This window comes from Cyanistes caeruleus, chromosome 29, assembly GCF_971803275.1.
Source record: "Cyanistes caeruleus chromosome 29, bCyaCae1.hap1.1, whole genome shotgun sequence".
Taxonomy (NCBI): Eukaryota; Metazoa; Chordata; class Aves; order Passeriformes; family Paridae; genus Cyanistes; species Cyanistes caeruleus.
Genome location: NC_141729.1, coordinates 2,704 through 28,166, shown reverse-complemented (window position 1 = coordinate 28,166; position 25,463 = coordinate 2,704). Strand labels below are relative to the sequence as shown.

General features: G+C 39.5%; 1 protein-coding gene across 1 annotated transcript; it reads left to right on the top strand.

The window, feature by feature from the left end:
• Positions 1-1,375: 1,375 nt before the first annotated feature.
• LOC147648892 (receptor expression-enhancing protein 3-like) lies at positions 1,376-24,314 on the top strand. Its single transcript, XM_086865606.1, has 5 exons — positions 1,376-1,477; positions 1,973-2,093; positions 3,386-3,499; positions 18,966-19,113; positions 22,956-24,314. The coding sequence occupies exons 1-5, from the start codon at positions 1,410-1,412 to the stop codon at positions 23,129-23,131; spliced, it is 627 nt and encodes a 208-aa protein (XP_086721732.1). The 5' UTR covers positions 1,376-1,409; the 3' UTR covers positions 23,132-24,314.
• Positions 24,315-25,463: the final 1,149 nt, after the last annotated feature.

Genomic DNA, 25,463 nt, shown 5'->3' with positions numbered 1-25,463 from the left:
ATCCTCTGTGGGAAGGTGTGTATGTATGTGTATATATATATATATATATATATATATATATATATACACCTTCAAAGGAATATATATATATATATATATATATATATATATATATGGAAAATATAGGTGTGTATGTATGTGTGTGTGTATATATATATATATACACACACCTTCAAAGGAATATATATATATATATATATATATATATATATGGAAAATATAGGTGTGTATGTATGTGTGTGTGTATATATATATATATATACACACACCTTCAAAGGAATATATATATATCCTCCCTTTGAAAGAGAGTACTGTGAATTTAGGGCTCAAACTAGTCTCTAACAGTTCTCTAACAGTTGTGGTGGTTTTGTTTTACTGTTTGCTGGTTTGGTTTTTTGGGGGGGTTGTTTGTTTCTAAATGGTTATGTATTGTTGCAGGGTATTTTCCTAGGAATTTAAAGAACATGTGGATGTTCAGTTTGTACAAATAACCAGTGGTGGTTTGCAGTGACCCATTTTGGAAATACATTGCATTTGGCATCTCCTAGCTTAGGGAAGACAAATGCATAGGAACTATTTCTGTAGTATTTATTCTGAAACATGTAATCAGCTTATGCAACCAAATTTGAACAAATGCTCAAGAAAAAGGAGTGATTATCTTACTTGTTATAAAACAAATTATACTATTTTAAGAACTTTAAGTCTGATTTCAAAGCAATGATATATAGTATAAGTCATAAACAAAAATAGGTTTATACCTGTAAATCCCTGAAGCATTAACACATAAACTTTTTAATTAACAAGAATTTTGTAGTTCTTGGCATATAAATAGAATTAAAATCTCCATGCAAATGCTCTTTATGTTGCCTTGCCTCCATGTTAATACCATACCAGTAATCACACACGTGGAATGTAATGGCAATGTGAAGCTGAATAACACATACTGTGAAATGAAAGCAAGGGATGCTTCACTAATGCTGACTTTCGTGTGCATGGTATGAACATATGGTTGAGTGTGGAAGAGAATGAAATATCTGTTAGTGTTATGGTGGGATTTGTTTTCCATACTTAGGATAATCTACTGATCTCGCACTGTTTTTTTTATATCGCTAAAGGTTTGTAGAGAGAGAATCAAATCTGTGAAATCAGCCTATGTGAGGCTGTGATCCTGGTGACACAGCCATTTCATTGAGCTTGTTGCAGCTGCCACCAATCCTACTTATGAACAGAAATCTTTTGGAATCTTCACCTGATCATTTCACCTGATACCCGGTTTATGAAGACTGAGATACTGTTGAATGTTTTGCCGTGCTAACTCTGAAAAAACTGTACCGTGTATAGTATATTATGTCTAAAAGTGAAATTAAAGCTCTTAGTGAAGATGCTATTTTAATTTTCAGGTTCGCTGGATGATGTACTGGATTGTGTGTGCTCTTTATATAGTTACTGAAACGATAACTGACCTAACAGTCTCTTGGTAAGACCCTGCTTTTTATGAACTGTAGAGGAAACTATATTTGTTTCTGATGTTTTTGGAGTTGTATTGATTTATTTTATATAAAGAAGTCATGTTAATTTAATAGCCCATTTTACAGAAAAAGATCTTGGTGCATAGATGAACAGCATCTGCTTTCAAATTTGCTATACACTGTTACTTGAAGTAGGGATTATAACATTTCTAGCTCCACTGTAGAAACGGAATACGAGAATGAAACTCTTATAAGGATGGCCTAGAATTTCTCTGTGTAGGAATATATAATGAAAAACAAGCATATTAACTGTTTTGATTGCTTAAATGACAGTCCATAAATCCGTAACTCATTTAATTTTTGTCTGATGTAACTTCTTGTATTTGAAGAATCCTAAATGCTAATATAATTGTGTTTTTTTAATAGATCTCTTTATAAAGATTAGTTACTGTGCATTTTCTACTGCAGTTGTTGATTTTGTGCAACCTTTAACTTGTCTGTAGGTTTCCACTGTACTATGAATTGAAGATAGCTTTTGTTATCTGTCTCCTTTCCCCATATACTAGAGGGACAAATTTAATCTACAGAAAATTCCTCCACCCACTGCTTTCTTCTAAAGAAAGGGTAAGAAATAACTTCTCAGATTTCTAATGCCTAATATGCAAACAACATATGCTGAAATAAAAGCTGTTGCTAGATACAGTATAAGAGCAGAGCAGCTTGTTACTGTCTTGCCAGGCAGCATGAATTTGGACTAGTGGAAGCAAGTGCACATGATTGTCCATGTCTATGCTTTTGTTTAACTTGCCTGAGCAGACCAGGTCCTGCTTCCTATTAACATGAGAGTTTCGTGTGCCCTGCTCTACTTGATGCACTCTGAGGAGCCCAGTTAAGTGGAAGTGATGCAGTTTAACTTTCTACTGCAAGCATGTGAATGTATGAACACAGCTTTACTAAAAGCTGTTAATGTTAACATTTTTTTCTAGCATAAATGAGGAATAACACTCCTCAGGATGATTGACATCAATGACTTTTTTTGGTTTGCAAACTGACAAGAGGAGAGACTTGTTTAAAGGGTAAACCAGTCTGCAGCAGTAAATACCCAAACATAAAAATAGCCAGAAGATGGTTTGCTTTAATCAAAGTATGACAGGGACACAGCTCTGCTTAGCTCTTTTTCAGCATCCTGTTTGGATGAGGGGAAAGAGCAATTAGCAAAGGTCTGAAGACAAGCACTGAGAAACCTCACACTACAGAAAATAGCATTCCTGAAGGTCAGTGCTAGGCTTGGCCTTTATTAGGTAAAGCAGGTTGTAAGATTGTCACTGATAGGAACAGAGCAAGTATCTTGACATTCTGAATGTTGTGCAATAAACAACTTGCAACTTTGTGAGCTAGAGGGATACTTCCCTGTACTCTGCAGACTATTGGGAAGTACCTTGCAGTCTTTATCTTCAACTCCAGGCATTTACCAGAGCTGGAGATAAATGTCATAACTGTTTTGTCCTTGGTACTTAACTATTTCAAAGCTGTGGTTTTGGAAGTTCTTTGCAAGTTGACTCTACCTTTCTAGGGAGCTGACTGAGTTCTTCATGTAAGATGATGGTATTTCTTGAAATGCATGATATTTCTTGAAAAACTTCTGTCCAACAAGTTAAGCTTACACTCTCTAAGGAACATTTTGCAACGTTTCTGAGCTGTACTGATGTACTTTATCTTCTTGTTTGACCACATATAATAATTTTTTAAATGAGAGAGTTGTAATGAATAAAACACCTGTATACAAAGATATATCCCATTAAATATTTTCTTAAATATTTTTTCTGTCTTCCTTTACTGATGGGAAAATAATACTGTGGGGTAACTTTGCTCTCTTATGAACAGCCCTCTAAAATTTAAATATGTTTTTCTTTTAGGAGATTGATGAGTACATTGTCCAAGCCAAAGAAAGAGGCTATGAGACCATGGTGAATTTTGGAAGGCAGGGGTTGAATTTGGCAGCAACTGCTGCAGTGACAGCAGCTGTAAAGGTAAGTTTCTGCTTGCATTAATTGCTTTTGAGCTTGATATCAAACAGTGTCATTGCACTGGGGATTTACCACTCTTATATAAAAAAGATAAATTCTGCAAGTGTATTGAAATCCTGGGACACAATTAAAGGCTAGCAGCCCTCTTCTCATAGTACGTTTGTTGTTTTTTTGTTTCAGATGGCTTGCAGTTATTTCTTGGATTATGAGGATCGGTTTACTCTAAATTCAAAAGTTACCATTCAGTTTTCTGTGCAGGCTTTTAACATAGATGTCCATTGTTTCTTTTCTGTCTGTGTTGTGCTTTCTTACTGATAAACTTTTTAAAGGACTTCTGGTTTTTCTGCTGTTTTTCTCCAATCATCCTGAGGTAATGCCACATAATGAATTTAGGCATGAAGGACTACTACCATCGATAAAAATTATCTTGACACAATTAACCTGTTTGCAACTTGAGTGAATTATTAAATTATTATGCTAAGCATAAGCCTGCCCATTGGTGTTTAGAATACATTTGCTTTGCCATGGATTTGCCATTAAATTATGAAGTAATCTGTCATTTTTTCTAGATTACCTTCCCACAAAAATTCACTACCTTTAATATTTCAGAGGGCTCTGGGTCTAGAAAGACAAAATACAGGCTAATATGTAAGATTGTAACCAATTTGTGCACCACTGAAGGGAATATACTTCAGACCATGTGTATCCTACCTAATAGTAATTCAAACCAAAACACACACACGCACACGCACACACACAAAAAAGAAAAAAATAAAAAAATAAAAGGTATAGAGAGAAAAAGTTGTATGTCCAAGTGAAATCACAGGTTTAAGGCAATCATGATTAATTTCTTCCTGGGAATAAATGGAACCATTGTGCTCATAGTAACAGCACTGAAAACCTGAACACTGTCTGTAGATAACAGAAAACAACGAAGAGATCCCTGGCTGTCAAAGTTGAGTATGTACAGCTGGCATTAACTTAAATGTCTGGGCTTCTGTGTGAACTTTCTGCATTAGAAATAAAAGACATTCCTAAAAACTACACTTTTACATGCTACCTCAAAAAGCTTTGGAAAAGTAGTCATGTATATCTTGTTTGCTCATTTTCTCTGTTCTTAAAGATGCATGTGGGTGGTATAGCATTGTAACTTTTTGTTTTAAAATATGGTCATAATGAGCCTAAAATACTGAGAAAGTGATTGCATTTGATCACTGTGGGTTTCTTCTTCATTATTCAAATTCTTAATAATGCCTTAAGACATGAAATAATTTTGAATGCAATAGAATGCACCTCCAAAGGAATTCAAGTATCCAGAGTGAAAATAGGTTATTTAAACAAGCCAAGGAAACCCAACAAACAAACACCCAAAGTGCTCTATGGGGAAATCAAGTTTAATTGCTAAATGCTAAAATTCAAGTTCTTTGCATTACAAATTTATTACAAGAAGGACCTGTAAGGATTCCTATGATTTGTGTGTGTTCTTCATGTTTGGCTATGGTTGGATATTTCTTTGTTAACTTTTAGGGTGCAACTGAAGTACTGTAAAATAAATAACACCAATATCTCCTCAATCTTTTCTGAAATAATGAATAACTTTTTCTGAAATGTCTATGTTTAGACTTCATTGCTATTCAGCTGTGACTCGCAAGATGCCTGCTCTTTTTGTTAAAACTTGTTAAACACGCTCATGAACATTTGTACAGAATTTGTTCAGTGCAGATCAGATGCTTGGGAAAAATAAACACCACAATACCAAGACCTAAAATAGGCATGATTTTTAAACAGATGAAAGAGAAGACTCACTGAAAAAAAATAAATAAAATCTTTATTTTGGCATGTTAAGCCTCTTATGTTTGTCATTCCAAAATGCTGAGCATGCCTGCTTCATGCAAGCAAATGGACACAATGCATGTGTTCTTGATTTTGTTCCCTGTTTTTCAAGAGTTAACTGCTGCCTCTAGCAGGTGAAATTATTATCCCTTCACCAAGAGCTGGTGGAGCATGCTATATGATTTCAGGAATTGAATTGAAGTAGTGGGATCAGGACACACTTTCATCACTATTCTTTTTTTCTTTTTTTTTTTAAAATAGAGCACACATGCTTATTCTGACATAGCAGATCTCGAATTAGGAGAGGGGGAGAGGCTAAACATGTGCAAGATTAAACCTATGTCAAAAGACACTAAAGTGTCCAAGAAAACTGCTTATAGTGACTTTAGGAGGGTGTTAAAAATGACTTGGAAACTTGCTGAAATATTTTGAATATCAAATGTGGAAGAGAGTGATTTTCTTCAAGGGTTGTCAAAGGAATAGGGGATTACCATTAAAAGGATTGCTGGCTCTGTTAGGGAGGTTGGAGCAGCCAGCCAGGTGAGTCTACTGAAATTTGACATAGATTTAAACCCTCTCCCCTATAGTTAAATTTAAATGTATTTGGCAAGAGTATTGACTTATAGCTTACATTCTCATACTGTATTTTTAGCTGGTACTAGTTAGCCACTGGTCATATAAAATGTAGTGTTTCAAAACCTACTAAATACATGAGCAAAATAGTGTTAAATAAGCATGTCAGAAAACAAATCTTTGTGAAATCCTGATTTCAGGAAATTTAGAGATGATAGTCTGTGCTGAATTTGTATATAAGGAAATTTTTATTAGTTAAGGAATCAAAAACAAGATACCTCAATAGCTCAGTTGTTTATGGATTTGGGGGAATTATATTCACAGCGCTTAGGTTCCAGTGCTACATCTCATACTTGGATACATCTCATACTCCTCTGTTTTTCAGGTCTTCTGAGATGATGGTTACCTCTGAGAGGAATGATGAGCTTTTCTTTACAAACAAGCTGTGGGTCAGTTGATAAGATGTAGCTATCAGTGAGAGATGACAGAAACAATGGGATGGATTCCAGTAGAAGATCAAAGAGGCACTGAAAGAACACTATGAATTCCAAAAAGTTAAGAAGGGATTATGCATTGGGGGTGGGGGGGGGAAGGCACCCCAGGTATCAGGCGTTCCGGGAAGCCTGTACCTCTCAAGTACCTCAGCCTATGGGGAAAGAGAGAAGGGACAAGCGGCCGGGAATTAGGATAAAAAGGAGGCTGCGCCCTCCAAAAATTTGAGAGACCCCAGGGGAATGCCCCATGGCCTCTCCCTTTATTCGAATAAAGAAAAAGGACTCCTCTGTCTCCTTTTTGGACATAAACCTCTGGTGTTCGTGGATTAATTTTCCTGACATATTTTTGGGGGATCGGTCCGGGATATTTCCACCGTCCGGGGCGGCGGGCAGCGAGCGGAGCTGAAGGCGCGCCTCACCCAGTTTCGGTGATCAGCTCCTCTTGGTGGCAGCCGGCACCGGGCGATCGATTGGGTTCCCGAGACTGTCCAGGAGACAGACGAGTGGCGGACCAGGGCGGGTCCGTGAAGAGTCCACAGGGAAGGACCACTGAAAACCTCACCGGTGAGTAAAATGGGATCTTCGGGGAGCAGGCCTGGGAGGGCACCCAGGGAGGGTAGCACAGGCAAACCTGGGAGGGCACCCATGGAGGGTAGCACAGGTCAAACAGAGCACCCATGGAGGGTTGCAAGGGTACAGCCGGGAAGGGGTCCTGGCAAAAGGGATGACGATCCCACAATACCCCCAGAGAGTCCCTTGGGGAGAATGCTGAGATCTTGGGACAGATTATGGATCACCCAGAAGTCACTATGGAGATGATGGTAAAATATTGTTATTATGTATGGCCAGAGTATAAGTTGCCGAATGGACTTATATGGCCATCTTATGGAACAGATAGAATTCATTTGTGCCGAATTCTGTGGAGGTATCTAGAGGAGAATTGGAAAGGATGGATTGAAAGGGAATGTGGATTGATATGGTTTAAACAAGCAACAGGAGAAATCTATGTGTTAAGAAAAAAAGGAGAAGAGGAAAAAGGGGGGGAAGAGGAAAACGGAGAAGAGGAAAAAGGGGGGGAAGAGGAAAACGGTGAAGACTGGGATGTTTTTCAGCACCTTCCCCCGTCTTGTCCTCCGGTGTTACCAGCTGACCCAAGGCCAGATGCAGATGCCCTGTATCCTCACCTTCCAGGACAAAAGGATCAGGGAAATGCTGTTCCTACAGCTCCACCTGAAAATAACAATGGTGGGGGGGGGGGGGGGGGGGAGCAGCATATCATATCACCCCCTAGGACTAGAAGAGGAACTCAATTTAGAGCATCAGAAGCCCCCTGGACCCAAGGGACAGGGGTCCATCAAATGCCACTCCGCCAAGTCCCTTTGGGAGGTCAAGGGGGAGGATTTGGGTTTGTAGTTATACCACTTACTACCCAGGATATAAGAGGATTAAAAAAAGAATTACCACCATACTTGGATGATCCCATAGGGGTGGGGGAAAAGATAGAAGAATATTTGGGAAATGCAGATTATACCTGGAAAGACTGGGATTTTCTTTTGGGGATTTTGTTTGGGCCATCAGAGAAACGAATGATTTTGCAAAAAGCTCGGCAGCTGTGGGAGGATGAACATCCACAGGCAGTGGGGGGGGCTGGACCTAATGTACCTACAGTAGATGATGCCATCCCACAGGTGGACCCCCAGTGGGATCCAAATAACCAGGCCAGCCTGGCTCACCTCCGTGATTACCGTGCTTATTTGATTAGGGCAATCAGATCAGCAGCTCCTAGAACTAACAACATAGCTAAGGCTATGTCGTTAGAACAGGAGAAACATGAAAGCCCCTCTCATTGGTTAGAGAGGATTAGGGATGCCTTGCGGAAGCATGGGGGGATGGACTCTGAAGGACCAGCCTTGGACACATTGTTGAAAGTACAATTTGTTACTAAGGCTTGGCCTGACATAAGGAAAGGAGTACAAAAAGATCAAGAGTGGCAGAATAAGCCTCTAGAAGAATTGGTGAGAAAAACACAGCAAATATATGTAAGAAGGGATGAAGAAAAAGTAAGAGCTAAGGCAAAGATGATGGCAGAGTTTTTGCAGCCCCAAAAGAATAAACCACAAGGTCCAAGGGGTCCCCCGGGGCAGAGGGGACGGGGTCGGCCACAAGGAGGTGTCCAGGGCATTTCCCCCTCGACAGGGGAGAACCGACCCAAACAGCGGCTGGGGAGGAACCAATGTGCCATCTGCAGGAAAGAAGGGCATTGGAAAAGGGAATGCCCACAGAAAGAGCTGGACCCACAAGAGGAAGAAGTCCAGAGGATAATGGAAATGGATTGTTAGGGATGTCAGGGGCTTCCATTATACCAGGGACCCACCACTCAGGAGCCCTTGATAACTTTTAAGGTGGGTCCGGATCGAGAGGAGGTGTGTTTTCTAGTAGACACAGGTGCCTCTCGATCCACCTTAAATTTTATACCTAAAGGAGGGAAATTGTCAAAAAGGTCATTGGTTATTCAAGGAGTAAGTGGAAAAGATGAGCGAGTGCATTTTATTCAACCGCTGTTAATAGATATGGGGGACAAGTTTGAAATGCATGAGTTCCTGTTTGTTCCTAATTGTGATTGTAATTTACTGGGGAGAGATTTGATGGCAAAAATGGGAATGCAAATCAGTATTATAAAAAATGACACTGAGTCCAGCACTGTAATATCTTTGTGTAAAATGTCTGAGAGAGCTTATGCTGAAATAGATCCGGAAGTGTGGGCAGCCCCGGGGAAATATGGAAAATTAGACATAGAGCCTCTCCAAATTACTTTGAAGCAACCAGGACAAATTGTGTCAAAAAAAACAATACCCTCTTTCAAGGGAGGGAAGGGGTTACAGCCTATCATTGAGTCCCTGCTAAAGGCAGGTCTGTTGGAACCGTGCATGTCTCCTTATAACACCCCTATCCTGCCAGTTAAGAAACCAGATGAAACCTACAGAATGGTGCAAGATTTAAGAATAATAAATAAAATTGTCAAATCAAGGCATCCCACAGTTCCGGATCCCTATACAATCCTGAACCAGGTCCCCTCCTCACATCAGTACTATTCAGTACTGGATTTAAAAGACGCTTTCTGGGGGTGTCCAATTACAGAAGAGAGTAAACAGTATTTTGCCTTTGAGTGGGAACAAGAGGAAGGAGGTAAAACGGTAAAACAGCAATTGACCTGGACAGTCCTCCCACAGGGTTATACAGAGTCACCTGTTTTGTTTGGACAAGCTTTGCAAAAAATACTAAGAGAATTTACTCCACCCTCCGGGGTTAAGTTGTTGCAGTATGTGGATGATTTACTGTTATCAGGGGAATAGGAGGAGATGGTTGAAAGAGCTACTGTGAAACTGCTTAATTTTCTTGCTAAAAAAGGACTTAGAGTGTCTGAAAAGAAAGCACAGTTGGTAGAGAAACAGGTCAAATATTTGGGGCATATTTTAACTGGAGGGTTACGGTGTATTGATCCAGAAAGAATACAAGGAATTCTACAAGTACCATTACCCCAAACAAAAAGGGAATTACGACAGTTTTTAGGGTTGGTGGGATACTGCCGAGTGTGGATAGAAGACTTTTCTGTTGTGACCAAACCTTTATATGGCTTTTTAACACAAGACAGTCCTAATGTTGTGGTATGGACACCCGAAGGAGAACAAAGTTTTAAAAAATTAAAAGATAAATTGGTTAAGGCCCCAGTCCTAGCTCTTCCAGATATAGAAAAAGAATTTGAATTATATGTAGATGTTACACAGGGACATGCAAAAGGAATTTTAGTTCAGGAGCATGGGAGAACACAGAGACTTGTTGCCTATTTTTCTAAAATGTTAGACCCAGTAGCCAGAATCTGGCCCCATTGTCTGCAGAACTGCGCAGCCACAGCTCTGATGGTGGCTGAGGCCCGAAAGCTGACAAGGGGGGGTTATCTGATTGTTAAAGTTTCACACCAGATTAAAGCGTTGTTAACTGAGAGAGCCTCTAAGTAGATGACCAGCTCTCAGTTGCTAAGATATGAATCTTGTCTATTAGAACAAGAAAATCTAGAATTTAAAAGCAAGGAAAGTTTTAACCCAGCCTCCTGTTTGAATGGCCCTGAAGAAGGGAGCCAAGGAAAATTCCATGATTGTATTCAAGTAATAGATCTACAAACTAGAGCAAGGAATGATCTGAGAGACATCCCGTGGCCTGAGGGGGAAAACGTGTTTATTGATGAGTCTTCTAAGGTGATAGAAGGAAGACGATTTACAGGATACTCTGTCGTGAGTGGAAAGCAATTAAAGGAAGGGGGGAGGTTACCAGCCACCTGGTCAGCTCAGATGGCCGAGCTGTATGCCCTCGTGAGAGCTTGTGAGTTATACCAAGACAAGACAGTAAATATTTTTACTGATTCTAAATATGCATATGGTGTGATACACGCATTTGGGAAACTGTGGGAAGAGAGAGGTTTATTAACCTGCAGAGGAAAAACGTTGGCTCATGAGAACTTAATCTCCCGCCTATTGGAGGTGGTGAATTTACCAAAAAAGGTAGCGATAATACACATCAAGGGACACCAGGCAGGGTGCTCGGAAGAGGCAGTAGGAAATAGACTGGCTGATGAAGAAGCTCGGAAAGCTGTATTGTTGCCAGAAATCTCTAAGTTACTTCCCTTGCTCCCAGTAACTGCCCCCTTGCCAGAGAAGCTGTCTTTTCCACCAGAACTTGTCATAGTTAAAAAGAGTGGGGCAGAGGAAAGAGAGGGTAATTGGTTTACAAGAGATGGTAAGCAGCGGATACCGAAAGTTTTAGCCTCACAACTGCTAAAACAGCTCCACGAAGGGAGTCACTGGGGCTCCCGAGGGATAGCAGAAGCCTTCCTCAAAATGTATGCTGCTGTGGGTCTTTTTGTTCTGGCAAAACGAGCTGTTGATGGTTGTTTGATTTGTGCTAAGACAAATAACAAAGTTACAAAGAAACTGGCCAGGGGCGGGAGGCCTTGGGCTGTACGTCCCTTCCAGAGGTGCCAAGTGGATTTTACTGAGATGCCCCGAGTGGGGAGATTTAAATACCTTTTGGTAATAGTATGTCAATTTACAGGGTGGCCAGAAGCCTTCCCAGCTGTTTCAGCAACTACAGGGTCAGTTATTAAAGTATTTTTAGAACAAATAATCCCAAGATATGGGATGGTGGAAGCGATAGACTCAGATAGAGGAACTCATTTTACTGGAAAAGTTCTTAAAGGAGTAATGACTGCTTTAGGGATACAATGGAACCTCCACACTCCCTGGCATCCCCAAAGCTCAGGCCGGGTTGAACGGATGAATGGAGAAATAAAAAAACATCTTCTGAAGCTAGTGATAGAAACGAAAATGCCATGGCTGCGGCTCTTACCACTGGCTTTAGCAAGAATCAGGGCCAGACCCAGGGAAGATATTCAACTGTCTCCTTTTGAATTGATGTTTGGAATTCCTTATCCTTGTAATTCTCAGCCTGGGGCGGGGGTAGAGATAAGTGATGTATATCTAAAACAGTATGTGGCTCGGATACTGTCTCTTGTGAAATCTCTTTGACAGGAAGCTCAGCTGACACAGACCCTGCCTTTGGACTTTGCTGTGCATAATATCCAACCAGGAGACTGGGTCCTAGTTAAGGAGTGGAAAGAAGCACCCCTGGTGGCTAAGTGGCGTGGACCTTTCCAAGTGTTGCTGACCACAGAAACAGCCGTCAAGACAGCTGAACACGGGTGGACACATCACACTCGAGTCAAGGTCGCTAAAGCTCCAGAGGTTTGGACATCTCAGCTGGAGAAGGATGGGAAGCCGCGACTGACACTCCGCAGGAGTGGACTGGAGCAGTAGCTGGTGCGTCGACATCAGGGGAAGCCCTGAGTGCCTACCCACAGACTGCCTGCTGAAATAGTCTGGGCATCCCTACTCTCAAATCTCCAGACACTGGGAGCCAATCCATGCTGTCATTGCTTTCTTTATGATAAGCTGTTTTTGTGCTTTTCACTTGCCACAGGTGGTGTAGAAGACAATGTGAAATTGAAAATTAGAAATTAGGTTATAACACTATTAGAATGTTTCTCTTAATAATTTTACCTTTATATTTTCAGTTAAGTTGGGGTCTAAAGTGGGAAAATAATTTTTTTACTTTAGGAGAACAAGTAGCAAAGACCTTTAACCTTAGAAACTGCTGGGTCTGCGGAGGGCCAGGGGGATCTGAAAGCTGGCCATGGGTGGCCAGCCCAGTCGAGCCTAAATGGTGGGTTAGCACCCTGAGTGAAGTCCATAATGGAACTGGATTTTGGGACAAAGAAGGAAGTCCATGGCAGCTTCATTCTTCTGAAAGAGGCATTTATTGCTTAAACAGAACAGGAAGCACATATGTGGGAAAGAGCGTTTGTGACTGGACTTTATCTTTGGGTTTAGATTGTTGGACCCCCAACTGCCCTCCTTATGACTGTTCCAGATATAGAGGCAGATGGAATCAAACGCATGTTAAGCTCACTAATGGTAGCTGGGTAAGGTGTTCCTTCCATAATTACCAAAAAGATTTTGAAGGCTGTAAAGCAGTGGGGAAGGATAAGCTTTTTGACCCTTTATTTTTAAGCTGCCCCCGGGATAATTCCACAAGTCAGACACATGTTGTCCGAGACTATCAGTGGAAATGGCAACACCGGAATGGAACTAGAACCCTTTTTAACAGGTTCTGGTCCAGATCTAATAAAACAGATCTGGGATGTGATTGCAAGTGGAAACCTCATGTAGGAGCTTGGAAATGTAAATATTGTGATTCTTATGGCGAGGCAACTATTGTGGGTGGACCACTAGGCCCTGGAAGCAAGCTGTATTTTGACCCACCAGTTGATGATGAAAATTGGAAAGGTCCCTTCGCTAATGGGACCTGGGCTCTAAAGGGGCATTACTGGATTTGTGGTCAAAATGCTTACCGCAGGCTACCCCCAAACTGGCCAGGAATATGTTATGTGGGGTATATTAGACCATTGTTCTTTCTGCTACCACAAGTTCAAGGAAATCAGTTAGAAATCAAAGTATATGATGATCTAATTAGAGAGAAGCGGTCCATTGATACATCCCTGGTTGGAAGGAGCACCCAAAAGTAGAGAAAAGATGAATGGCCACCTAAACGGATCATACAACACTATGGACCAGCTACCTGGAACCCAAATGAATTAATATCAGGTGCCAGAGAACCCATTTATAATCTAAATCGGATAATTAAGTTGCAAGCTGTCTTTGAAATAATAATCAACCCGACAGCTACAGCTCTTGACCTTCTCGCTGACCAGTCTACTCAGATGAGAAATGCAATATTTCAACACCGGATGGTATTAGACTATTTATTAGCAGAAAAAGGGGGGGTGTGTGGAAAAGTGAATGACTCAAACTGCTGTTTGCAAATAGATGACAATAGAAAAGTGGTAAAACAAATAACAAAAAGAATAAGAAAGTTAGCCCATGTACCGGTCCAAACGTGGAAAAGACGGGAATGGGACATGTTTTCATGGTTACCTGGTGGCCTATGGGTCAAACAAATGCTTTTTTTCCTCTCATGTGTTGTAGCAACTCTAATCTTTTTACCATGCATGATCCCTTGCTTAATACAACTCATTCAACATGTGATCAAAAGAATGCAAGTAGTAGCCCTGCCTACTGATCCAGAGATAGCTACAAAAGGGCAGAAAGTAATGCCACTGCAAATAATTGCAAAGCCAAAAAAGACCCAAGAACAAGAAATTAGGTCAATGATAACTAAGGTTTGTAAAGACAATTATTAACAAAAAATTAAAAGAGGAGGGATTGAGAGGAATGATGAGCTTGTCTTTACAAACAAGCTGTGGGTCAGTTGATAAGATGTAGCTATCAGTGAGAGACGACAGAAACAATGGGATGGATTCCAGTAGAAGATCAAAGAGGCACTGAAAGAACACTATGAATTCCAAAAAGTTAAGAAGGGATTATGCATTGGGGGTGGGGGGGGGAAGGCACCCCAGGTATCAGGCGTTCCGGGAAGCCTGTACCTCTCAAGTACCTCAGCCTATGGGGAAAGAGAGAAGGGACAAGCGGCCGGGAATTAGGATAAAAAGGAGGCTGCGCCCTCCAAAAATTTGAGAGACCCCAGGGGAATGCCCCATGGCCTCTCCCTTTATTCGAATAAAGAAAAAGGACTCCTCTGTCTCCTTTTTGGACATAAACCTCTGGTGTTCGTGGATTAATTTTCCTGACACCTCTGTGTTTCAATTTCTGCCAACCCATGCATTCAGATTTCTTGAGCTACTAGTGAAATCTGGTGTCTTTATCATTATGAGCAGGGGGACTGCTAATTAAGCTGTGAAATACTCGGGGGGTATTTCACAGCTTATGGGGTTACACAAATAGTGTTAATTTGTAAAGTGTTATTGGTGATGATAATATGTTTTGAGGGCTGTGTTTTCTGAATGTGTTCTAGTCATCCTGAATCTGCTGCCCTTTTGCTAATTGAGTGTTATTCTCCTGTCCTTGCTCACACTTCCCCTTGTTCCCACTCAGGACATGGCAGAGGAAGGAGGTGTCTTGCAGCCAGCTGTGGCACACAGCCAGTATCACTATGGGGAGCAGTACTGCTTTCATCCTCCTCCCTGCTGGGACAGCCTGTCATGCTGCGGAGGTCATTCACGGGACAGGAGTCCCTCTCCAGGTTGAGAGGGAACAGAAGTCATTCCCTGTCAGCTTGGATTGGATCAGGGAGAGAACAGCTGAGAATGTGGGTACTGCATGCTGTAGAGTCCATTGAGGACTCGTCCAAGGGAGGCAGGCAGCTTCTGTCAGTGATCCTGGCCAGTGGGGGGTGCAAGTCCAATTTAAAGAACCAAGAGTCCCTGAAGCAGACAAAGTGGTGTTTGTTTACTTCCCTGGGTTAAGCATACAGACTGTAAAAGCACATGCTCAATAACAGAATAGAAAATGTAATTTCATTTATGAGGGTCAGCTGATGAGACTGCATACTAATAACATACCAGAGGCTGAGTAGTCTTGAAAGGAGACCCTTAAATAGGCTTTATTTATTTTTAAAAATTGATTTAAAAACATATTATGACTTTAATTGGTCACATTGGTCACTGTTAATGAATGTGGACTCCAAAAAATGGTTAGTATGTTTTAGGAAATGCTATTGAATAATGAAGAAAAATCATTCTCAAAGACTTGCATTTTCTTTAAGACAACACACAGACTTCACAGTTCATCCCTCTTCAGTGTTTGCATACATAGAAATTTTAGTGCTAAGTTGTGTGATTTTTTTTTAATTTTTTTTTCTTCCCCTGGCATTGTAAATATATGTGTCTCAATCTTTTATGCTGTAATTTAGTCACCAGCCTCTGGCCTGAGTGCAACCTAATGTATACCTTCCTTACTGGCAGGGACTGTCAGTATAACAGGCCACCAGTGGTAACTGCTCTGCCATCTTCTCCTGAGCAGCATCTTTGAGTGTGTATATCTGGGGAGAGCTGGCAGCTTCTGCCATATCCATGGCATGGGAGTGGAAGCAGGAGGTCCTCTTCAGCTCCACCTACAACTGAATTTCAGTTTTTAGGGCAAACATGTTGCTTTCAAGCTGTAACTCTGACTTTTCAAAGAAAATATCAAAGCTCTTAAAGCATTATTTTAAATGTGAATGTTACTCTCACATTTCCTGCAGTGGAGAACATTTAATCACACATTTCCTGCAGTAGGAAAGAATTTAATATTTTTCAGCCAGACTTTTATCCTAAGCTGATAGTAATCCAGACCTTCACAGAACGCTTTGCTTCAGCAGAAAGCAATTAACAGGTGCTTTTGAGCATGGGGTTGGAAGAATCTTAAGTCTTACATGCAGTGTGAGCACAGTGATATGTACACTCCCACAGAACACCTTGAATTTGTCCTTCACTCTATGCAGTGGAGTTAAAGTAGATATCAATCTTGATTTGGCTAGACTGGATGTTCCCAGGGGTGGGATAGAGACTGGAGGCACTGTGGGGAGTATCTACATAGGGTTAGTATGTGTGATGGGGACTGTCCAGTTGTTGTGCAACTCCCATTCCTACTGTGACTCTCAGGCATGTGTACTGCATCATTACTTGTATATATATCCTTTCAAACTTCTCAATGTTTTCTGTGTGTAACTGTGTGTAACTTGAGTAAAACTTTCCATCTTGGCAAGTAGTTCTGAAACGAAGGGACCATTTATGTCCTCTCTGAGGTGCCACAGGAGCTCCAGCTCAACCATGCAGTTTGGTTAAGGGCACTATGTTATTTTATGGCACATACTTGACTTTTTTTTTCCCTTTGAAAAACAAAATTCTGTATCCAAAAGCTTCACTGGAAAATAGGGTTGAATGTTCCTAGCTTGGATCTAGTCCTTTATCTACAGTGGAATAAGAACTACAGGCTTGTAATGTGAATTCTTAGTATTTTAGTTGTTATGTTTAGTTGCTATGCAATTTCCAAATGTCTTTTTGTAGTATATCACATGATGAATGAACTTTCTGGGCAGCTAAACAAGTGTCTTTCTATACTTCTGCTGCTGGCCAAAACCAGCTTCTGTCACTATTTTAAGTAGACTCTTCATATTTGGTGAGTGGAATTGTGCTGAATTTGTATGGATTCTGCTGTGAACCAACTAGGCCCATTTTACATATTCACCAGCATTCAGTGACTGAGACTTAAGTCCTCTTCAAGCATTGGACATGGACTGATGAACAGTCTTTATGCTATAGCAGAGTAATGTATATACTGTAAGCTGTTACTTGTCAAAAGAAGCAGTTCTTTCTCCAGTCCTCTTCTCCATGTCCTAGCAGCTGATAAAGTATAGCTGGTTCCTGATGTATTTTACTTGAAATGCTTTTCAGTGCAAGAAGTGGAGTAGTGGAAGGGCAGGATTTTTCCTGCCTTAGGAGGAACCTTAGGAGACCTGTCTTAAGCCATTTTGGGGAAATAAATTTGACTTCAGAATTTCTATAACCTTTAATACAGACACTGTACAGCATTCATAGTGCATTTTTAACTCAAAGGCAAGCTGTACTTAAGTTTTTGAGAACTGAGTAATCATACAAGTTTGTAGAAAGAGAGAGAAAAGTTAAGGCTCCTGCTTCTCTCACAAGAAACCTTTTCTTTGTTATTGTTTGGTGACAATGTATGAATGGTGGAGTAAGAATTATAATAGGTTTCTTGTGCTTAAATAGCACTCTGTTCACTATGTTAATTTTATATACTGTACTAATAGCTAGTCATTAGAAAATTAAAATTAGGTTTCAGCCACTTTTCCCTCCTGCCCTTTGGTACCCAAGCAAACTCAAATAGCTTTCATTCAATTGTCTCTTCACTTTACATGGCTATTCTTAGCATGGAATAACTCAGTATGCTGGTCTACCAATGGCAAACAGTTGTTGTCATAAGTGCGGGAACAAACGGCTGTGGCCAGCAACACCAGAATTGCCTTCTGCTGGTGCTGTTGCAGAAAAAGTTGTATGGAATTGTACCCAGGTTTCTGCTCCTGCTAGCTAACACGCTGATCAAACAAAGAATTTTACTTAAAATCTTCATTTGTAAGAATGAAATTAACTATTTTAACACTTGCTTGAAGTGGAATTCATGCACAGGCTTGTTAACCTTTCCCTAAAATGGTTATTTTTTGCCTTATGCCAGAGAGGGAAGAATTAGGTGTTATTTTAACATGACTTTGAGTACTTTACTCGTGGTCATATTCTTTTAGTTGCTTGTGTAATAAATTAATCTTTAATGCTTTAGTAGTAACATCATCTAATGTAAGATGAAAGAGCTGCTGGATGGCCTTTCTTTCCAACAGGGAAATTTCCATATGTTCCATACAGAAAAGAAGTGAAGACAATTGGAGAAGGAATACTTAATGTTCATATGTGATTAACTATTCTCCTGTGTAGCATTCGATTTTGCATTGGTATTATGTCAGTAAAGCTATACTAGTAAGAGAACTTGCTATCCTGTAGTCCAGGCTGGACCTCTTTGGTTTGTAGTTTCAAGTTTCTGTCAACTGGAGCTCCTTTTGTAGTGCTGCCAGTTTCTCAGTTATTTGAATTAATGTTACAGAGTGTATTTTTAACATGTTTCCCCTTCACTTTATTCAGATTTGTGGAGGATAAAATATAAAATAGCAGAAGAAAACTATCTTCAACCATACTCTTTAAAATGCAGGTGTTACTGTCATGATACCTTGAGCTGCTATGTTTGAAGTTAACATTTCTGATGTGTGTTTCTTTTAAACACTTGCCCTCGCCCATGTCTTTATTTGCTCTGATTAAAGGAGTGAAGTGCAGCATTTGTAATTAAGCTGCTAGCTTGTGTAACTTTGTCATCTGCAAGCAATGTACAGTTAAGCATGGGTAAAAGTAATACCTAAATCAGATGTAAAGCAGCTGCATGTGTATCTTCAATGTATTTTGTTGTGCAGCAAGGAAGCATGGGCTTAAACATCTTAACCCAAGCTGAGCAGCAAAGTTAAACCTCTGCCTGGTTTCCGAAGATACTGTTGTTGTATTTCAGAGCCAAGGTGCAATAACTGAGAAACTGAGAAGTTTCAGTATGCATGATTTGACTACTATACAAGGAGATGAGTCTGTTGGACAGAGACCTTATCAGACATTGCCAGAAGCTAAAAAGAAAACCAGAGCCTCTGCAAGTGAATCTTCAGGTATGTATCTTTACTTTTCCCTGCCTAAAAGAACAATTCACCCAAAGCAAAAGTGGAAGAGCAGAAATACATTTACCCTGTTTCTGAATGGAAAAGGCCTCAAAGAACTGCAGTAGACTTAAACAGAGTACACTCAAAGTAAATTATGGCAGTTCAATTCTTCCTGAATTACTTTCTTCTCTCATCCACTCCCAGTGTAATCACACTGTATTCATTACTCTTGTCATTGCCAATTGGCAACAAGAACTTATTACCAAAGTAAAACTTAATTGGAAGTCAAATGTTATATGATTAAGTAGTGTTTCTGTGACAAATGCAAAAGAAGTTAAACATGAAAACATATGGAAGCTCAGTAAATAAAAGAGAAAATTAATAGAAATTACTTCACCAGGTGTCCTGGGGTGACTTTATGATACTAGTATTCCCAATCTCCTGCTTTATATATATCTGTTAAGTTCTTCACCTTTAATATTAGCTTTGAGAGCCAGGGAAGTTAAAACTGCTGGAGGCTGATGGGAGTTTTTTCTCCGACCAATAACTAGCTATTTCTGAGAACTGACAGTGGTTTTGACCATTGAAAAGTGAGATCAACCTGTGAACACCTACTTTAAGACCTAAACCCGAGAATTTCTTGTTCACTTTGGTTTCTGGCTTTTGAATAAGTAACAGGTTCCGGCTCAGCCTCCTCCTCCCCCACAGCAGGCCAGACAAGGCCGCGGAGGGGAGTGGCGGGGAGGTGAGCAGGCCCAGGCCAGGTCAGGCCAGTTCCCCCGGCTCGGCTGCAGTTTCTGCCACTGCTGAGTTTTACCAGAGACTGCCAAGTAAGGAGAGGCCATCGCAGACAGCTCTAGCCGGCGCTCTGGCAGAGATAACAGAACCACCTACCAGGCCTGGGCAAGATTTTAACCCTTTCATTACCCAGATGGGACTTGCAGATTAATCCTTTTTTCCAGAGAGAGAAAGTGATCAGCATGTAAAAGAGACCCTATAAACTATCAAAGATAGTGAAGAAAGGAATTAAGCCTCAGAGGAGGTAGAGAAAGAAGAAGATGCTTTAATAAGCTGAAATATTTTTCTGTTAAAGCTATGGAGATGGACAGTAATGTTCTGAAAAAAAAACTTTAATTCATGACAGTATATTGGGAGGAATGGAGTGTTTCAAAGTGAGGATTTTGAGCAAATGGTGAAGTGGTTGTGGTACTGTGAGATGCTGGAACAGAGGGGGAGAAGTAATAGTTGAAGATTTGCAGCCTTTAAGAGGCAAAGAGAACACTTCTGTTTCCAGAGTAGCCCACAGAGACACATGAAGAGAACTTTTGCCTTTGAATAACTCATCCTTAAAAATGACATCCCTAGACTCATTTGACGCATAACACACCTCAGAGTGATGTGAAACGAGAGGAGAGAACCGATGGCAGAATTTCCAGGCAGCTGGCATCAGAGAAATAAAAAGCTATAAAAGAAATAGTTTTCTTGTGAGAAACTCCATAGATAGCAGAAGAAGACTTCTGTTTCTCTACAAAGACTGATGAAAAAACTCTAGCAAGAATTGGGACTGTTTTAAACAAAAGAGTTTTTTTTGTCTCTATGTTGTCATGTGAAGAAGGGAATGGTTGGGTAGTGAGGCAGAAAAGGGTTGTTCTGGAGGTTTTATTCTGGTTTCTTATTCTTGTAGTTTTTGTTAATAAACTATTCCTTTTAAGTTTTAAGCCTGTTTTGCTCTTGTTCTAATCCACATCTCGCAGCAAGAAATAAGTAAGTTTTCTAGTGATTTTTTAGTTACTGCTTTAAAACCACAACACCAGGTTTGTAGTAATAGATCAAAATGTAAAACTGTATACGGTGATACGAATAATAAAGGCATCAAGTTGTCATAATAGACTGATGCCTATTAACACTCAGAAGATGGTGTGTGGTGATCAATATATGGTTTTGTTGAAAGATAGTATTATTTCATTATTATGTTACATATACTGTTATTGTCATCATCACTTTGCCCTTGAGCTTGTGATGCTTGAAGGAAGGTTTTGCTGAAGGTCTGCTAACTACGTATTTTTTAAATAGCAAGACTGTGATGTATAGGAACTGCTGTTTCCCACAAAAGAAGTGGGTCTGGCATATTTCTTTTCACCTAAGACTGTCATTCCTTCTCATCCTTCCATTTTGGGGAGGGATAGCATTTGTGGGGTCCAAGGAATTTCATGAATAGTGTGCTAGCCCATTCTAAGGAATAGGTGACCAGCTGAAGGGACCTAATCTGAATTGGAGTTTCCAAAAAGTATCCTGTGCAGGGCAGTGTGAACTGAAGCCTCTGGCTGGAGAGAAAGCCAAGAATTCACAAAGAGCTGCACTAGAGATAATGTCACTGCAGCTGTTGTGCAGGATCTGTTCCTCAGTAAGAGAGCATTATTTACCTGTCTGAAATAGCTTAAAAATGCTCTAATTTTTTTAAAAAAATTCTTCAGTTTATACTATATAAATAATCACCGATTGTGAGATTCAATCTCAAATGTCAAAAAGCTTTCTTACAGCTGGTTGAACTTAATTAATTTTTTCTGGTCCTGGTCTCATCTAGCATACACCTCTCATGTTTTCTTTGAATTTTCTTCAGCATTAGGAACTTAAAAAAGATCAAAAGCACACGTAGATTTAGGAACACTGTGTAGCAATATTCTCTTGTGCTGAGCTGGATCTTATTTTTTGTCTGGATCTTATTTTTTGTCTGGGCCAGGAGTTCTGTGCAAATTGATTTAAAAGGCCTAGTTGTAGGATGTGGATTGTAGGATGATGCTGAGCTGGCAGTGCTCTTGCTGTGAAAAAGGCAGATGGGATGCCGATGCATCAGGTATTACAAATGCAGATAAAAAAGTATTGATGTCACTGCAAACACTGCTACTCTGAAACAGAGAAAGAGATGTGATTCAAATCTTCTGTATTGAAAAAGATTAATTGAAACTGTACTGGAAGCAGAGACATGTTGCCTCTAAAATGGCAGAAGAGAATGACCGAATGTTTGTCTCAAGTAGCTGTGGAATGGATGATGTGATTCTAATTTCTAGGGAAAAAATTGATGAAAAAAATTAGATAAGCCTAAATAAAATATTGGCTTAAGATAAAATGTACACAGGTCATTGATAAAATTTGGTTTAGAGTCTAAAAGGTGTTCCTGAGTGTTACAGCCAGTAGATTCTGGGATAAAAGGAGTGTTCAGTGGAGGAAGGAATCAGACTGGATTTGGTAGCTTTGCGATAGGTCTGTGGTGGAGATTCGGGGCTGTTGGACCCCAAGGAGCTTTCGGAGTGTATTTTTAAGCAGTTAGTGCCCTCTAGTGAGAGTCTTAGGTAATAATCTTGGTCCTGGTTTTGTAGTATGTTAACAACTCTTAACAGTACTTTGGTGTGTTACCGAAATGAAAGAAGCTTTGGTATTAAAAATGCAGGAGGATGAGTGTATGAAGAAAGATCCTATGAATGCAAGTCATCAAATGGTTTGTATTGGGAGGGATCTTTAAAGGTTTATTATAAGTGTAACCACCTTCTCATGTGGATTGTGTCCTAAAATCTTAGGTACTTCTTTAGACGATCACTCAAGTTTTTGCAGTTCAGTGTAAAGCAGAAGATGTCAGCAAACTTGTGATTTCAGTTTTGACAACTGAAGAAGCACTGCATTACATACCTGTAGAACCAAGTGGCAGGATTAGAAGTACCAAACTCGTGGCAAAGTAGATGTTTCTGTTTTGAAATAAGCACATCATCTAAAAGCATAAATCAAGATAAAAATCACTGCTTTCTTAGAAGTCAAAAAGTTACAGCTACTATTTTTTAAATATTTTTTTTCTAAAGGTTACAAAACCCCACTGGAAAAAAATCCTGGAGATGATAAAACAGATGAAGAGATGGAGGGGACACATTCAGAGGATGAAATGTTTGCTCAGAGAGGCCTTCGCAGGACTCAGAGTATGAAGTCTGTGAAAACTATTAAAGGCCGTAAAGAGGCAAGTATAATCCTGGTTAATTGAGTTTGTTCTTTCAGTGTATATTGGCATTATTCATAGTGCAGAAATTTATTTTTATTTTTAATATTGGAGAAGTTGTCAACAATAACTGGGTTCCAGAATGCTAAATGGGGAAGAAAGCATGTGACAACAATATCTAAGTTTGGAGCTTTTGTAGTTTGATGTGTTTAGGGGAAATATATGTATGAAATTAATGAAGCAAGGAGCAAGGGAGAGGAGACGAAACAGACTCTGTATTTGAAATGCTAATTTTGGCACCACCAAGCCTAATTTCAGGAAGTGTTCGCCTTGAAAGGGGTATGGATAACAATAATATTATCTGTGTGTTGTGCACACTTAAACATCTGCTGTTTAATAGATAAAGAATATTCAGAATTTTTTAGTTGCCATAGACAAACAGCCTGACTCTTTGTGATCTACAAAGAGAAGATCCTACTTAGCATCCTAGTGCATGCATCACAAAATTTAAAGATACTCCAGTATAAATCTCTGTGAAGTCTCATAAAAGTTTTTGGGTCATTCCAGGAAAACAATTGATACTGACTCTTCTTGCCCAATTCTGTTGAAACTTTATCTTATTCAGTCATAGGTAGATTCTCTTAGTGAAACCAGGTGTCCAAAGCACATTGGAAGACATTTGCTAAATAGGATTAGTGGGGAGGTGAATCACATTTCCATTTCATGTGACTTAGTACTTCATTATAATTTAGTTTTTCCCCTCAGATACGATACGGGTCACTAAAATACAGAGTAAAGAAGAGACCCGTTGTATACTTTTAAGTGTACTGCACAATTCCTGCAAGAGAAACTGCTGTACTATAGTAACTTGAATTCAAGTGTTAAAGATCTGTGTACAATGCCTAGAATGAGTCTGTATGAACAGATATGGTAGGACTTGGTTTTGTAAGCCCAAGTGATCAGATAAAGTATTACTCTGTTTTTCTATAATTGTGTCATGTTTAGATTTAAATCTGGACAAGTTACAGCATGGATTTCAGCACTGCTTAAATAGGAGTAAAATGAGTAATAGGAAATACTCCTTTGCCAGAGGTATTGAACAGATTGAAATAATTGCAAATCAAATTGAATTAAGAGAAGCTGTAAGTATGTAGAGCTTGTGAAAATTGAACCATAGTGTCCCCAAGTTTACACTGAAAGATAAATATACTTGAAACATTTTTCTGAACTACAATTCCTGAAAAGGCCTTTGTGTAATTTTTAAATGTACAGTTTAAAGGACAGTGGGTGATGGTGGGAAAGGAAAAGGAAAGATGAGGTAGGTAGGATACATCCTTAACTTCATCATTTTGTGTCATATTGCCAAGCTTAGCAAACTGGGGTACATACAGCACTTTATGCAAAACTGTATAGTTTTGCACACTCTTAATGATTTACAACTGCACTTCATTTTAGTGACTTGCTACATAGGCTAGAGTTACATTTTGAATGCCAGCAATTCTTGTATTTCATGATATTTTTAAAATTCATCTTGATTCCTTAAGTACACTTAGGATGCTGTAGATATCTGCTACTAATGATATTATCAGGTGCCTTTCTATGTATTACTGGGCTGTGTAGATTTTGTGGTTTTGTGGTTTTTTTTTTTTTTTTTTTTTTTTGTTTGTGGGTTGTTTTGTTCGTGTCTGTCTTCCTCCTTCTAAAGAGATATAACATGATTTAAGTCAGATTTTGGTTAAAATTGTGGTAAGTAAAACTTGTAGCAATTCCAGTGATGCACCTCAGGGATCTTATCAGCCCATGAGCTGTGTGTTCAAGTCATGCTGCCGTAAAGTCATATATGATAGGTTAGTAAGGCCCTGGTTTAGTTTTGCTCTAAATTGCTTTAAGAAAAAATATGTTTTTATATATATGTACTTTAGAACATGTATGAGTGTATATTTCATACTATATGTGGATTCTAAGATGGTCTGTGTAGTACTTTATTTTATTGCTAAAGTTATTACTAAAATATTTGCATATAAATAGCTCCTTCTAAAGATCTAGTTGATTTAGTCAATCATTTTATAACCTAGAATCCCATGGCATATCTACACAGAGATTAATTTTGAAATGACTTTCAATGCAGTGATTTGTCAAAATTACTTTTTTAGGTCACCTTTGGTATTATTTTCTGCAGTTCTGAGAATTAGACTGATTCTAATTTTCTGTGTGACCATATTTCTACTGTGGCTTTAGGGAGAAACAACCCATTTCTTGCAGACAGTACTTTATTATGTATCTTTGGGACAGACCTTGTTACTTGCCTCAAAGAGAACATAGCATGGATTCCTCATATCCTTCAATCTCTGACCTTCCTCAGGTATTGACAATCATC